The 13,418-nt window shown below is 46.3% G+C and overlaps 2 protein-coding genes across 2 annotated transcripts in view; both read right to left on the reverse strand.

Annotated features, from left to right (window-relative positions):
- COL20A1 (collagen type XX alpha 1 chain) overlaps nt 1-13,418 on the reverse strand; it is a gene marked incomplete at its 5' end in the record, with an annotated part of 168,770 nt that overhangs the window by 64,736 nt on the left and 90,616 nt on the right. Inside the window, one exon of the mRNA XM_083358223.1 lies at nt 12,781-12,939. Within this exon, the coding sequence (XP_083214349.1) occupies nt 12,781-12,939 (159 nt within the window). The remainder of the gene's footprint in view (nt 1-12,780; nt 12,940-13,418) is intronic.
- LOC310639329 (uncharacterized protein) lies at nt 5,502-9,638 on the reverse strand. Its single transcript, XM_083360968.1, has 2 exons — nt 8,442-9,638; nt 5,502-5,910 (listed from the first exon to the last, which is right to left on the reverse strand). The coding sequence occupies exons 1-2, from the start codon at nt 9,337-9,339 to the stop codon at nt 5,885-5,887; spliced, it is 924 nt and encodes a 307-aa protein (XP_083217094.1). The 5' UTR covers nt 9,340-9,638; the 3' UTR covers nt 5,502-5,884.

Consider the following 13,418-nt stretch of genomic DNA (forward strand, 5'->3'; position numbering starts at 1 on the left):
TCCTCCTCCTCCTCCTCCTCCTCCTCCCCCCCCAACGTTTTCTTCTTCTCTTCTCCATATCCTGTTCCTCCTCTTGTTTTGACTTGGGTCACTTTTGTTCCCAACCATGACCATCATCATCTTCCTAATGTCTTGGAGAACAATTCTGTCCCTTTCTATCCCTTCAGTTGTCTGAAGCTTGGGAAAGATTGTGTGATTGTACATGCACTTGAGAAGCAGAGGGGGAGAGTTTTGGCAACCCAGACCTTTCCCAGAGAAAGGCTACATTAAGAGGCTGCACAGTCCTGAGCTGGACATGGAAGAGGGGCAAGAGGTTCAGAATACCACACCTTTGAAATTATATATCTAGTGCAGGGGTAGGCCACCTTGGCTCTTTTATGACTCATGGACTTCAACTCCCAGAATTCCTGAGCCAGCATGGCTCAGCTTGGAAACCTCTCCCTTTCCCTTCGGCATGGCTGGCTCTGGAATCCTGGGAGTTGAAGTCCACGAGTCACAAAAGAGCCAAGGTGGCCTACCCCTGTTCTAGTGGGTTAGAAGATTATAGCTTTAGTTTAGCAAGATTCTGTCAATTGAGCTAATAAAGGATTGAACTCAATTGGATCTTGCTGTCTGTTCTCTGGGCTTGGGCCAGAGAGACATTTGTCTTGTCTGTCTTTTCATTTTTAATCCACTTTTTAAGAAGCGTTTGCCTTTTTTCCCCATTTTGTGTGGAATCTCTTCAGGATGGCCCACTATTCTTTTAGGTTTCTTCTCCCTAGAGATGATATGATCAGCATCATCATTTACTATGTATGCACCAGACAGCTTGGTTTCATCTTGATGGAGTGCTCTAAGCCACAGGAGCCGTGGAATGCTTTGTCAACACACAGCAGAGACATGATTTGTCTCAACAAGATGTTTCACATCATTCTGCCTGCCTTGACAGCCCCTCGCAATTATAGATGTGCAAATCTCGCTGTTCTGAAAATGGAATGATCTTGCGTTCCTGACACATTCTTTGACTTCCAGAGAAAATGGTTAGTTTTCCAAAGCCTCTTCCATTATTATTGGGAGGATGGGCTGGATCCAAGCTGGTGGCCACAATGTCCAAGCAATCCCCATGGAATAAGGCAAGGAAACCTACATGTATACTCTTTGGTAGCTATTTTTGGGTAGCTATTTTTGGCACCAAATGATCATATCACCAAATAATCAAATTATTTTAAAAAAGATATTGAGATTCTATGCGAAGAAGAGCAACTGGATGATTAGGGAACTGGGGGCTAAAACATGTTTTTTTTTAATTTTTTATTTTATTTTAATTCCATTTATATCCCGCCCTTCTCCGAAGACTCAGGGCGGCTTACAAGCTTAGCAGTAGCCTTCATTCTATGTATATGCCTGCTTATTAGGGCTTTCACACACACACCCCAAGCGGCATTATTACAAAGTCAGCTTATTGCCCCCAACAATCTGGGTCCTCATTTTACCTACCTCGGAAGGATGGAAGGCTGAGTCAACCTTGAGCCTGGTGGGATGCGAACCTGCACTAATTGCAGGCAGCTGGTGAAGAACAGTTGCAGGAACTGGATATGTCTGCTCTAATGAAGAGCAGGGATGACAAGATAAAAGTGTTCCAATATTTGAGGGGCTGCCACAAGGAAGAGGGGGGCAATCCAGGGCTTTTTTTCTCATAGAACGCTCAGAACGGAGTTCCGGCACCTTTTTTGGATGGAACCTTGTAGGGTTGGCAAGGTGGGTTGTATGACATGTGTGAGTTCCGGCACCTTTTTCTTTTACAAAAAAAAAAAAAGCACTGGGGCAATCTATTCTCCAAAGCACCAGAAAGCAAAAACAGGAACCAACAGATGGAAACTAATCAAGGAGAGAAGCAACCTGGAACTGAGGAGAAATTTCCTGACAGTGAGAACAATTAATCAGTGGAACAGCTTTGCCTCCAGAAGTTGTGGATGCTCCAACACTGGAGGTTTCTAAGAAGAGACTGGACAGCCACTTGTCTGAAATGGTACAGGGTTTCCTGCTTGAGCAGGGGGTTGGACTAGATGACCTCCAAGGCCCCTTCCAACTCTATTATTCTATTATTCTGGACTCTTAAAGAAACAAGCAAGGGCCTCACCATCTTGTCTCCGAATCAAGCCAAGTCAGAAAGGAAAGGAGCTAGCAGAAATGATGTTTCATTTTTCATGTCTAGATCAGGGGGAGGACCGAGAGCTCCACAGCTCAAAATGACACTTGCAAAAGATGCATCTAGTTAGCTAAAGAAAAATGACGGCCAATAATGAGACATTCTGTCTATCCAAGAACTGCGGATGTTGGAAAAAAAGAAGAGTGCAGGAAAAGCAGTGGGAGGCTGTTCACTGGAATTCCCCCCCCCCCAATTTTTAACATGCGTTAATTATAGGATCTGTACCGCAGAAGGAATGTCGGGGAAGGACGTTCCCAAATGCAGAGAATAGCAACAAAGATGATAAGGGGTCTGGAGGCTAAACCAGACAATGAATGATCGAGAGAGCTATGAATGTCCAGTCAAAGGAGGAAAATGACTAGGGGTGACATATCAGAATAAGAGAATTGGAAGAAAACCTTGGAGGTTTTCTAGTCCAACCCCGTGCTCAAGTAGGAGACCCTATACCATTTCAGACAAGTGGCTGTCCAGTCTCTTCTTAAAAACTTCCAGTGATGGAGCATCCACAACTTCTGGAGGCAATTTGGTCCCTCAATTAATTATTCTCACTGTCAGGAAATTCCTCCTTAGTTCCAGGCTGCTTCTCTCCTTGATTAGTTTTCATCCGTTGCTTCTTCACCTGCCTTCTGGTGCTCTGGAGAATAGCTTGACTCCCTCTTCTTTGGGGCAGCTCCTGAGATACTGGAAGACTGCTATAATGTCACCCCTAGACTATGTTAGCAATGTTCCAATATTTGAGGTGTTGCCACAAGGAAGAGGGGGGTAAAACCTAATCTCCAAAGCACCTGAAGGCAGGGCAAGAAACGATGGGTGAAAACGAATCAAGGAGAGAACCATCCTAGAACTAAGGAGAAATTTCCTGACAGCGGGAACAATCAATCAGTGGAACAACTTGCCTCCAGAAGTTGTAAGTGCTCTTATGCTGGAGGTTTTCAGGAAGAGACTGGACAACCGTTTGTCTGAAATGGCATAGGATTTTCTGCGTGAGCACGGGGTTGGACTAGAAGACCTCCAAAGTCCCTTCCAACTCTATTATTCTGTTAATCCCAGCTTAGGCAAGAGGCCAGTGGAGACTGTGGGCTGGTTCCTCCCACTCATCCCAGAAGACAATGGCAAATCACTTTTGAAAATGCTGCCCAAAGAATTTCCCCAGACTTCTCCATATTGTCACCTGGAGCTAAACAGTTTAACACTTTTGGATTTGCACATTCTTCTGAATTACCTAGTTAATATATGGAAATTGTCAGCTGGACAATAGAAATGGATTCTCCATGCTTTTATCACTGCCAAGAGATTAGTTCTTCCATATTTGAAAGGCTATTTTAGGACCATTACCATTAACCCATTTTCTGCAGACCAGTGCGCTCTAAAATTATTAGCTGGAAAATGAACTGGATTTGCACAGTGCATTCAGTCAAAAAACAAACAAACCCTAACCTTGGTTAAAACCCAACCAGTGAAAGGTAGAGGGTCTTTTGAGTGAAGTAACTAGATTGTAACTATTGTAACTATTGTTGAACTACCGCACTAGCAACGGACAATGCACTTCACACAGCATCTGCCGGGACTCTCTGTATAAACGGAGCATAGCATCCTCCCCACAGTGTGATTGTGAGGTCCCACATTAAACTGTAGATCACATTGTGAATGGCTGTAAGGTGAGGGCATATACCGGTCCAGTATCTGATTATTTTTTAAAATATAAATAATGCTGCAATTCAACGGTTAGATGGTCTAGACCAGGGGTCAGCAACCTGAAACAGTGAAAGAGCCACTCGGAACCGGTTCCCTCACAAAAGGAAAAACTGGGAGCCGCAAAAAAATGTGTGCACATGCGCATACATGCGCGCATGCGCAGAACAGGGTTTGATTGAAGAGTGGAGCCAAGGCGAGATATGCACCTACCCTGCATATTTGAATTGATTGGTTGAACTTTTTTAGTCCCACTTGTTTTGGGGGGGACTGCACATGGCAAAGGACTGGGAGCCACAGGAGACGGCTGAAAGAGCCGCATGCGGCTCCAGAGCCGCGGGTTGCAGGCCTGTGGTCTAGACTCTAGACATTGATATTTGAACACAGATCTTTTTAACGTTTATATTTTATTGTGTTTACTAATTGAGGTGAAATGTTAATATATATAGCTAGTCCATGTATGATATGCCATACACTAAATAAATACATTTGAATAATACGTAAGAATTCATTGACTACTTTCTTCCAGAACATTTTTCAACTTTGCAATCTCCTCCACAGCCCTGGAATTTCCAAAGATACGATATCTGCTGAGTCTATTTGGAGATCAGCTAAAGTTGGCTAGGTCTTACAAAAAATTGATTTAAAACCAGAAACCTTCTTATTAGGGATTATTAATGATAAACTCAGCAAAGCACCTTTTTTACTTACTATTGCATATTTTAACCGCAGCAAGATTGGCCTACGCCCAAAAATGGAAAAGAAAGGAAATCCCTACTGAAGAAGAAATAATAAATAAAATTCTATCCTGCACCGAAATGGACAGGTTAACCCTAGAGATAAAAAAATAAACCTAAAACAGAGTATTATGAAATTTGGAAAAATTTGTACGAATGGTTAGAGATACAGAAGACAGGCTTAAAATACATGAGGTGTTATGTCCGGATTGACGTGCAGAGACAGCGAGGTTTAGCAAGGAACATTTATTGAACTCACATATGTCAACTGACTAACTAACGGTTAAACACTACCTTATATACTAACTGTTATTCAAACGTAACCAATCCCCGGCTTTGAATCTGTCACCGAGAAGTAACAGCCAATGGCTGCTCTGAGTTTTCCCTCCGAAGGAGAACCCTCCGTAACTAAGGACACAACACCCCTTCCCCCCTGGATGAAATTTACCATTGGATATAGTCCTTCAAGTACCCAGGAGGCTTATGCTTCCTGACTGGGTATCTGCTGACCATACTAGCTGCTGAATGGGTTTCAGTTCCACCATCGCCAATTGCCTCTGACCCAGGTGTGTGTATTGGTGTTTCAGATGGTGAATCCCTATCGGGCTGTTGTTGTTGATGCTGTTGTTGGGGTTCACTGGACTGACTGGACGACTCTGTTGGGATGTCAGGGAACGCAATTTCTGTTTCAGCATTGCGAATCTGGGGGGTTGCTTCTATTGACCTGAATTGTATTTCCCTCCCATTACCCCCTGGAGCTGTGTTTACCCTGGCTGGGGAATGAACAGTGTCTGCTGTGGTGTTCTCACCTACTTTGTTGGCTAGTACACATTCGGGGGCCCTTTTCCTTAACTGATCAATGTGTCTCCTAAGCAGTTGCCTCTCTTCCCCCTCAATTAAATATGACAGTGGTCCAGTTTTGTCAATTACTACCCCAGGAACCCATTTGTCCCCTTGTCCATAATTCCTAGCCCACACCATATCCCCAATGTTCAGAGACCGGGTTGAAGCGTCCAGCTCTTGTTCAGCAGGTAGCCTGTCAGGGTGCAGCCTGTCCAGTTTTGTTGTTAAACGTCTGCCCCACCTCATTTCGGCTGGGCTCTTTCCTGTGGCCGTGCAGGGTGTGGTATGTTGGGCCAACAGGAACTGAGCCAGTCTCTGATGCCAGTTGCCGTGGATGAGTCTTCGAAGGGCATCCTTGGCTGTCCTGACGTTTCGTTCTGCCAATCCGTTGGAGGAGGGGTGGAAGGGTGCCGATGTCGCGTGCCTAATCCAGTTGGCCTTGAGGAAGTCCTGAAATTCATTAGATGTGAATTGGGGCCCATTGTCAGAAACAATCGCGTCAGGTAACCTATGAGTGGCAAAGAGTCCCCTTAAGACCTGTATGGTTTTGGCTGATGTCATGGACTTAACAGGCACGACCTCCAACCAGCGGGAGTAGCTGTCCACTACTACAAGGAATGTGAGGCCCTGGAATGGGCCAGCGAAGTCAATATGGATCCTAGACCACAGGTTTCTTGCCTCTTCCTATTTATGTACTGTTGTATGTGCTAGCTCTGGTCTGGATCTCTGGCACTGATAGCACCCCGCAACTTTGACCTCAATGGCGTTGTCCAACCCTGGCCACCATAAATGGCTTCTAGCAAGAGCTTTCATACGCACAATACCTGGGTGCCCTTCATGAAGTTCCCCAATCACTGTGTTCCTATGATACTCTGGAATCACAACCCTGTTTCCCCATAAGATACACCCTAAGTGAGATGACAATTCATCCTTCCTTCTAAAGTACGGTGTGAACTTGGGGTCAGGATTTTTGTTGGGCCATCCCCCTTGTACCCATGCTGCTATCCTGCTGAGTATGGGGTCTCTTCTGGTAGCTGCTGCAATGTCTCTAGCCGTCAGGGGGCACTCAGGAAGTTCTTGTAGGGACATGATCTGTCCCACAGGTGCAGGGTCTGTGTCACTATCCTCTAATGGTAGCCTGCTGAGGGCATCAGCGTGCCCCATCTCTTTGCCTGGCCTGTGTTTAATTGAGAATGTATAAGCCGATAGGAAGATTGACCATCTGAGCATTCTTGGAGACATAATTTGTGGTGTTTGTCTATCAGTAGTGAATAATCCTAGCAGGGGTTTATGGTCAGTGTAAATAGTGAAGTCCCTACCGTACAGGTAATCGTGGAACTTTTTTACGCCTGCCACGATGGCCAATGCTTCCCGGTCAATCTGTGCATAATTCCGTTCTGCCTTTGTTAAGGTTCGGGAATAGTAAGCTATAGGCCTCTGTTGACCCAGATCATCCATGTGACTGATGACAGCTCCCACGCTATAAGGGGAAGCATCACAGGCTAAGAATATGGGTTTATTTTCTATAAAGTGAGTGACAGTGGAGTTACTGAACAATATGTCTTTTAGTGTTTGAAAACTGGTCCTGTGTTTTTTCTGCCACTGCCACGGGGTCTTCCTATCTAAGAGTCTGTGTAGGGGCTCAGCTATAGCTGCTTTGTGAGGCAGGAATGTGTGATAAAAATTAATCAAGCCAAGGAAGGCTTGTAATTCTGCCTTGTTCTTAGGTTCTGGAGCTAATTTAATTGCTCTAATTTTTCCTTCTGTTGGGTGGATGCCCTGGGCATCAATCCTGAACCCTAAGAATTCTGTTGATTTTACCCCTATGCAACACTTATCTTTTTTTAATTTCAACCCTGCCTCTCTAAATTTCCCCAGTACCTGTTCTAGCCTCTCCGCTAGGATGTCCTCAGTTTTTGCAGCGATGAGGACATCGTCAAAGTAAGGGCATACACCTGGAATGTCCTTCAAGGTCCTCTCCATCACCTCCTGGAAGATGCCTGGAGCTGCAGCTATCCCGAACTGAAGTCTGTGAACGCGGAACGCCCCCTTGTGGGTAACTATCGTTTGAGCCTCGGCGGCTTCCTTAGACACAGTAAGTTGCAAGTACACCTGCGCCAAGTCAAGCTTGGCGAAAATGGCGCTGTCCTGGATCGTCGCGAGGACCTGCTTCACCGTCGGGACCGGGTAAGCGTGTTTTTTCATTGCGAGGTTTAGGGTGGCTTTATAGTCGGCACAGATCCTCACATCCCCGTTCGGTTTCAGGGGTGTGACGATCGGTGTCTCCCAAAGGCCCCCTTCAACTGGTTCTAAAACGCCCTGGCCTACTAGCTTATCTAGTTCGGCCTCGATTTTCTGTTTAAGGGCGAAAAGCACCCTCCGGGCCTTAAGCCTAATGGGCCTGACTGCTGGGTCTAAATTAAAGTTAATGGGGGGTCCTTTGTACCTCCCTAATGACCCATCAAATACATCTGCGAAGTTATCGCAGACGGATTTGAGGGTCTTCCTTTGTATAGAGTTAATTCCCCCAACCCAGATGCCCAAGGCCGAGAACCAATTAAGGCCTATAAGACTAGTTTTCTGGCCTTCAGTGACTAGAACAGTTAATACTCCTCTAAACCCCTTGTATTTAACCATAATGCTAGCCTCTCCCACTAATTCAATAGGTGTTTTTTGGAAGTCAGCTAGTTGCAGGTCTGTGGGTTTAAGGGGAATTCTATGGCCACTTCTCCTTTCTATGTAACTCAGGGTGTCCCTTGAAATTATTGATACAGAGGCCCCTGAGTCCACTTCCATCTTGCAAGGAATGCCTTGCATTTGGACTTCTATCCTCAATTTAGGCCTCAATATGTGGTTGATTCTTGGGGTGTAATTAAATTTAGGGTTTCCCACGTGGTTGACCCTCGCCCCAGCCCCCGGGTTGGAAGTGCGCACCACTAGTCTAGGGACTTCTCTACCACTCCGATCGGGGGTTACCTCACCTGTGGGCCAAACATCAAGCTCGTGGAGATGGTTGTCGCGCGGTCGGCTTCGGCAGATGGCCTGGATGTGGCCCGTTTTTCCGCAGCCTCGACATTTTGCATTTCTGAATCTGCATGTCGAGCGTTGGTGATTTCCCCTGCAGCTTCCACACTTCGTTTCTGGGTCGCGAGGTCTGTTTGGAATGTCCCTTTGGGATCGTTGGTATGTGGGCGGATGCTGTCTTCTGCTTTGGTCGGGTCCGTCGGTGCGTGATGGTCTCGGCGCCATCTTCCCGAACCTTTGGGTGATCTCCGCAATATCAGCTTCCCACTGGTAATCCACCTCCCCACCGTCCACATGGCTCTCAAGGTTTACTTCGGCTGAGGCAGCCATGCTGTTGTAGGGGGGGTCGTGTCTGCCGGTAGATTCGTATGTCAGAAGCTCATCTAGAACTTCTTGGAGGTTGCCAGTAGGTTTTGAGATGATACGGTTTTGCAATTGTTCGTCACGAAGTCCCAAAACCACTCTGTCCCTAATACGAATCTCCAGATTGTCGTATTTGCAGCGCAGGGCTGCTTCTCTGACCGCCGCCACAAACTGTTGAATAGATTCACCTGGCCGTTGGTTCCGCTTCTCGAATATCCGCCGCCAAAACAGCTCCGACCTTTTAGGGGTGAAATGGACCTTCAGCTTGGCCAACAGGTCAGCGTACGATACGCTGGAGACTGGCAGGGGTTGGCACAGGCCTACGGCTACCCGGTAAACCGGTGTGCCACTGATTGTTAGGAGAGCTGCCGCCTTTTTCCTGTCCTCCGTGATCCCGTTGACCAGCATGAACCCCTCGACTTGACTGACATACTCCTCCCAGTCTTCGGGGTAATTAGGGTCGAACTCCTTCAGAGACCCCACTTGCGCCATCCTTAAGGTCTAATTGCTTGCTGCTCGGTTGACTGTGGTTCAAATTTCCCGCTTTTCGCCCGGTCGGGTATTTATTTATTTATTTATTTATTTATTTATTTATTTATTTACCCCCGGCTCCTTTGCTGATCTGCCATCAGATCCCATCCTCGTCGCCACTGTTATGTCCGGATTGACGAGCAGAGACAGCGAGGTTTAGCAAGGAACATTTATTGAACTCACATATGTCAACTAACTAACGGTTAAACACTACCTTATATACTAACTGTTATTCAAACGTAACCAATCCCCGGCTTTGAATCTGTCACCGAGAAGTAACAGCCAATGGCTGCTCTGAGTTTTCCCTCTGAAGGAGAACCCTCCGTAACTAAGGACACAACAGGAGGATCTGGACAGACTCGAACACTGGGCGCTATCTAACAAAATGAAAATCAATGGTGAAAAAAGTAAGGTTCTACATTTAGGCAGGAAAAATCAAATGCACAGGTATAGCATAGGTGGTATCTTGCTCAATAGTAGTAACTGTGAGAGGGATCTCAGAGTCCTAGTAGACAATCGCTTCAATAGGAACCAGCCGTGTGCTGCAGCTGCCAAAAAAGCCAACACAGTGCTAGGCTGCATTATCAGAGGGATAGAATCAAGATCACGTGAAGTACTAATACCGCTTTACAATGCTTTGGTAAGGCCACACCTGGAATACTGCATCCAGTTTTGATCACCACGATGTAAAAAAGATGTCGAGACTCTAGAAAGGGTACAGAGAAGAGCAACAAAGATGATTGGGGGACTGGAGGCTAAAACATATAGGGAACGGTTGCTGGAATTGGGTATGTGTAGTTTAACGAAGAGAAGGGTGAGGGGTGACATGATAGCAGTCTTCCAATATCTCAGGGGCTGCCACAAAGAAGAGGGAGCCAAGCTATTCTCCAAAGCACCTGAAGGCAGGACAAGAAGCAATGGATGGAAACTAGTCAAGGAGAGAAGCAACCTAGAACTAAGGAGAAACTTCCTGAGAAGAGAATTTTTTTATTTGAATACACAACCCGACACTGAAGAAGGAAAATCAACTCTAATTTTCCCGCGTGAAAACCTGGTCAGTTAACAATAGGTTTTAATAATCCCCACCCATCCTGTGTTCATGTTGCCCAATCACATTCTTTCTGTTTGTTACAGGGGCAGCCCACTTCTCCGCCAGACACCTGCTCTGGATGAGCGTGGGTCTCACGGTCCGAGGACAGCTACTCGAAACTCCTGTTTCTTTCCCATACTCTCCATCTCCTCTGTTTCCATGGCAAGCTGAGCAGCGACAGAGGTTAGCCAGCATCTTAGCAATTCAACCTAATTAGCAATTAAAATCATGGGATGGAAGGGACCTTTGGAGGTCTTCTAACCCAACCCCTGCCCAAGACAGGAGTCCTTATACTGTCCCAGACAAATGGTTGTCCAATCTTTTCTTGAAAACGTCCAGCAATGGAGCACCCACAACTCTAGGAGGCAAGCTATTCCATTAATCAATTATTCCCACTATCCATAAATTTCTCCTTATTTCCAGGATGAAACTCCCTCTGACGAGCTTCCATCCATTGCTTCTTGTCCTGCTCTCGGGTGTTATGGGGGTAGGTGGGTGGGTGGGGAATCGATTTCCTTTTCCCTGTGGTAGCCCTTCAAGTATTGGAAGACAGCTGTCATCTCTCCTCCAAGCCTTGTCTTTGTTAGGCTAAACATATCTAGTTCCTTCAGCCGTTCTTCATAAGATTTAGCTTCCAGATTCCTTATTACCTTTGTTGCACTTCTCTGCACTCTTTCTAGGGCCTCAGCCTCTTTTCTGTATTGTAGTGATCACAATTAGATGCAGTGTGGCCTTACAAGTGCAGTCTAAAGTGGCATTATCACTTCTCATGATCTTGATGAAATCCCTCTGCTGATGCAACCTAGGGCTGCGTTGGCTTTTTTGGCAGCTGCAGCACACTGCTGACTCATACTTAAGCAGTGGTCCACCAGGACACCTGGATCCCTCTCACAGGCACCACTGTTGAGCCAGGTACTGCTTATCCTGTACCTGTGCATCTGGTTTTTCCTGCCTAAGTGCACAACCTTAAAATAAAAGTTTCCCCTGTCCAGTCATATCTGACTCTAGAGGGCAATGCTTATCATAAAGTCTTAGCAGAGGGAGCCAGCGTTGTCCAAAGACAACGTAGTCTCACACTGCAATGAACAAGGACACACATTCAACTTTGCAGCTACTAAGATTGTTGGACAAGCAGGCTCAAAAACAGCCAGGGAAGCGATTGAAGCCTGGGAAACAGGTCCGTCAACAGGAGTGCTTATGTGCTATCAGCCTATCTAGTATTTAGAAGGTGAAGGCTGGGCAGCACAAGCAAATGACAGCTAATGGCTTAAAAGCCAGCCATCAACACTGCCCAAGCAACATCTAAAGAGCCACTTACAACAGGCACTATAAATACCACACACAGAGAACAGCACACCCTCTGCTAGAGAGAAGTTCCCTGGAGATGGGCTCCAGCACGAGTCCGAAAACTCGGAAGACAAAACCTCTCATCCTGGGGACCGACCCAGAATGGACACTTCTATGCTCATGTAGCCAGCATGGCTATACAGTATACACCAAAGTGCATGGAACGCTGTTACTTTCCCACCAAAGTGGTACCTATTTATCTACTCACATTTGCATGCTTTCAAATTGCTAGGTGTGCAGGAGTTGGGGCAAGTAACAGGAGCTCACCCATGATGCAGTGCTTGGGTCTCGAATGCAGGCTGTCGGCTTTTCAGCTGAGAAGCTTAGCATCTTTAACCGCTGAGCCACTGCGTCCCCTGGCAGGACTTTATGTTCAGATAATAGATACGATTTGTTTTGCTTGGGCCAGCTTCTCTCTCTTTTACAGTATCTTCTACATCTTCACTATGTTCCCTTAAGGTTGCTGTCAAGTCCCCGTAGATCCCTATTGGGTCACCGCTGTTCTGGTGGGGAGGGGAGGGGCCTTGGGGCTTTTCTCTGATGTATCCGTCTTGCTTTGTTTCTCCTTTCCTTTGATGTATCTTCCTGGGAATTGGGGAGGAGGGATGAGCCCTGGGGCCATCTGGTTTGCCTCCTCTCTGGAGAACTCTGCCTGTACCAAGGTTGCAACACCTGAGAACAACTTGTTATCACCTTCTCGGCTCGGAGTTCCCACAACCCCTTCCCACCTTTGGACTGGCTCTCCATGGACTGGGCACTTGAGAGGGGTTTGAGCAGTGGGCTTTAGCCTAATGTTTTCACACAGGAATTTTAGAGCCTGCCTATTTTCTCTTTGATCCTTTTGAAATCACGCTGGATTCAAGAATTTGACTTTCTGGCGGGAATAGCTGAGGTGAGACCTTACAGGCGCTTACCTTTGGGGATCAGGGAAAGGCCGTGGACAAGCTGGAGGTCAGGAGGCTTACCATCGCTGATCCACTCCGTGGTCCTCGCGTTCTTGTCAGCTTCCCCAGAGTGATAAAGCCTGCTGTCGAAAGGGTCTCTGACTTCCCAAGAATCTTTTCTCCTATTTTCTTGCAGTCAATGTAGAGCCGGACCCAGCCAAGGCTCACCGATACATGGACCTGCCCAACAGACAGAAACAGCTGTGTTAAGTCCTGTTCTTGATTGCAACACAAGGCAACGCAACCTGGGAAGCTCTGAACCTCCGTGAATTATGCCCCCTGCATTCTGGAAAGAGTTGCAGCCACGAGAGAGTTGTAGCATCCTGAGCTTAGATTACAGGTTACAAAAGTTGAATTTCTGATGAGTTATAGCTCCACACCTTATGATTCTACCAGGATACAGGTAGTCCTTGACTTACAACAGTTTGTTTAGTGACTGTTCAAAGTTACAGTGCCAGTGGGGAAAAAATGACATGACTGTTTTTCACACTTACAACCATTTCAACACCCCCCATGGTCATGTGATCAAAATTTAGACTCTTGTAACCGACTCATATTTATGATGATTGCAGTATCCCAGGATCATGTAAACATATTTTGTAACCTTTCAATAAGAAAAGTCAATGGGGAAGTCAGATTCACTTAACAACCATGTTACT

This window comes from Vipera ursinii (assembly GCF_947247035.1).
Source record: "Vipera ursinii genome assembly, chromosome: 3".
Lineage (NCBI taxonomy): Eukaryota > Metazoa > Chordata > Lepidosauria > Squamata > Viperidae > Vipera > Vipera ursinii.

What these genes read in the sequence shown, in the direction of transcription:
- LOC310639329 (XM_083360968.1), bottom strand. Translation starts at nt 9,339, where the DNA reads ATGGCGCAAGTGGGGTCTCTGAAGGAGTTCGACCCTAATTACCCCGAA. An exon ending in GCTTGATGTTTGGCCCACAG is followed by an intron (nt 5,911 to 8,441) that starts GTGAGGTAACCC and finishes AATGAATTTCAG; the next exon opens with GACTTCCTCAAGGCCAACTG.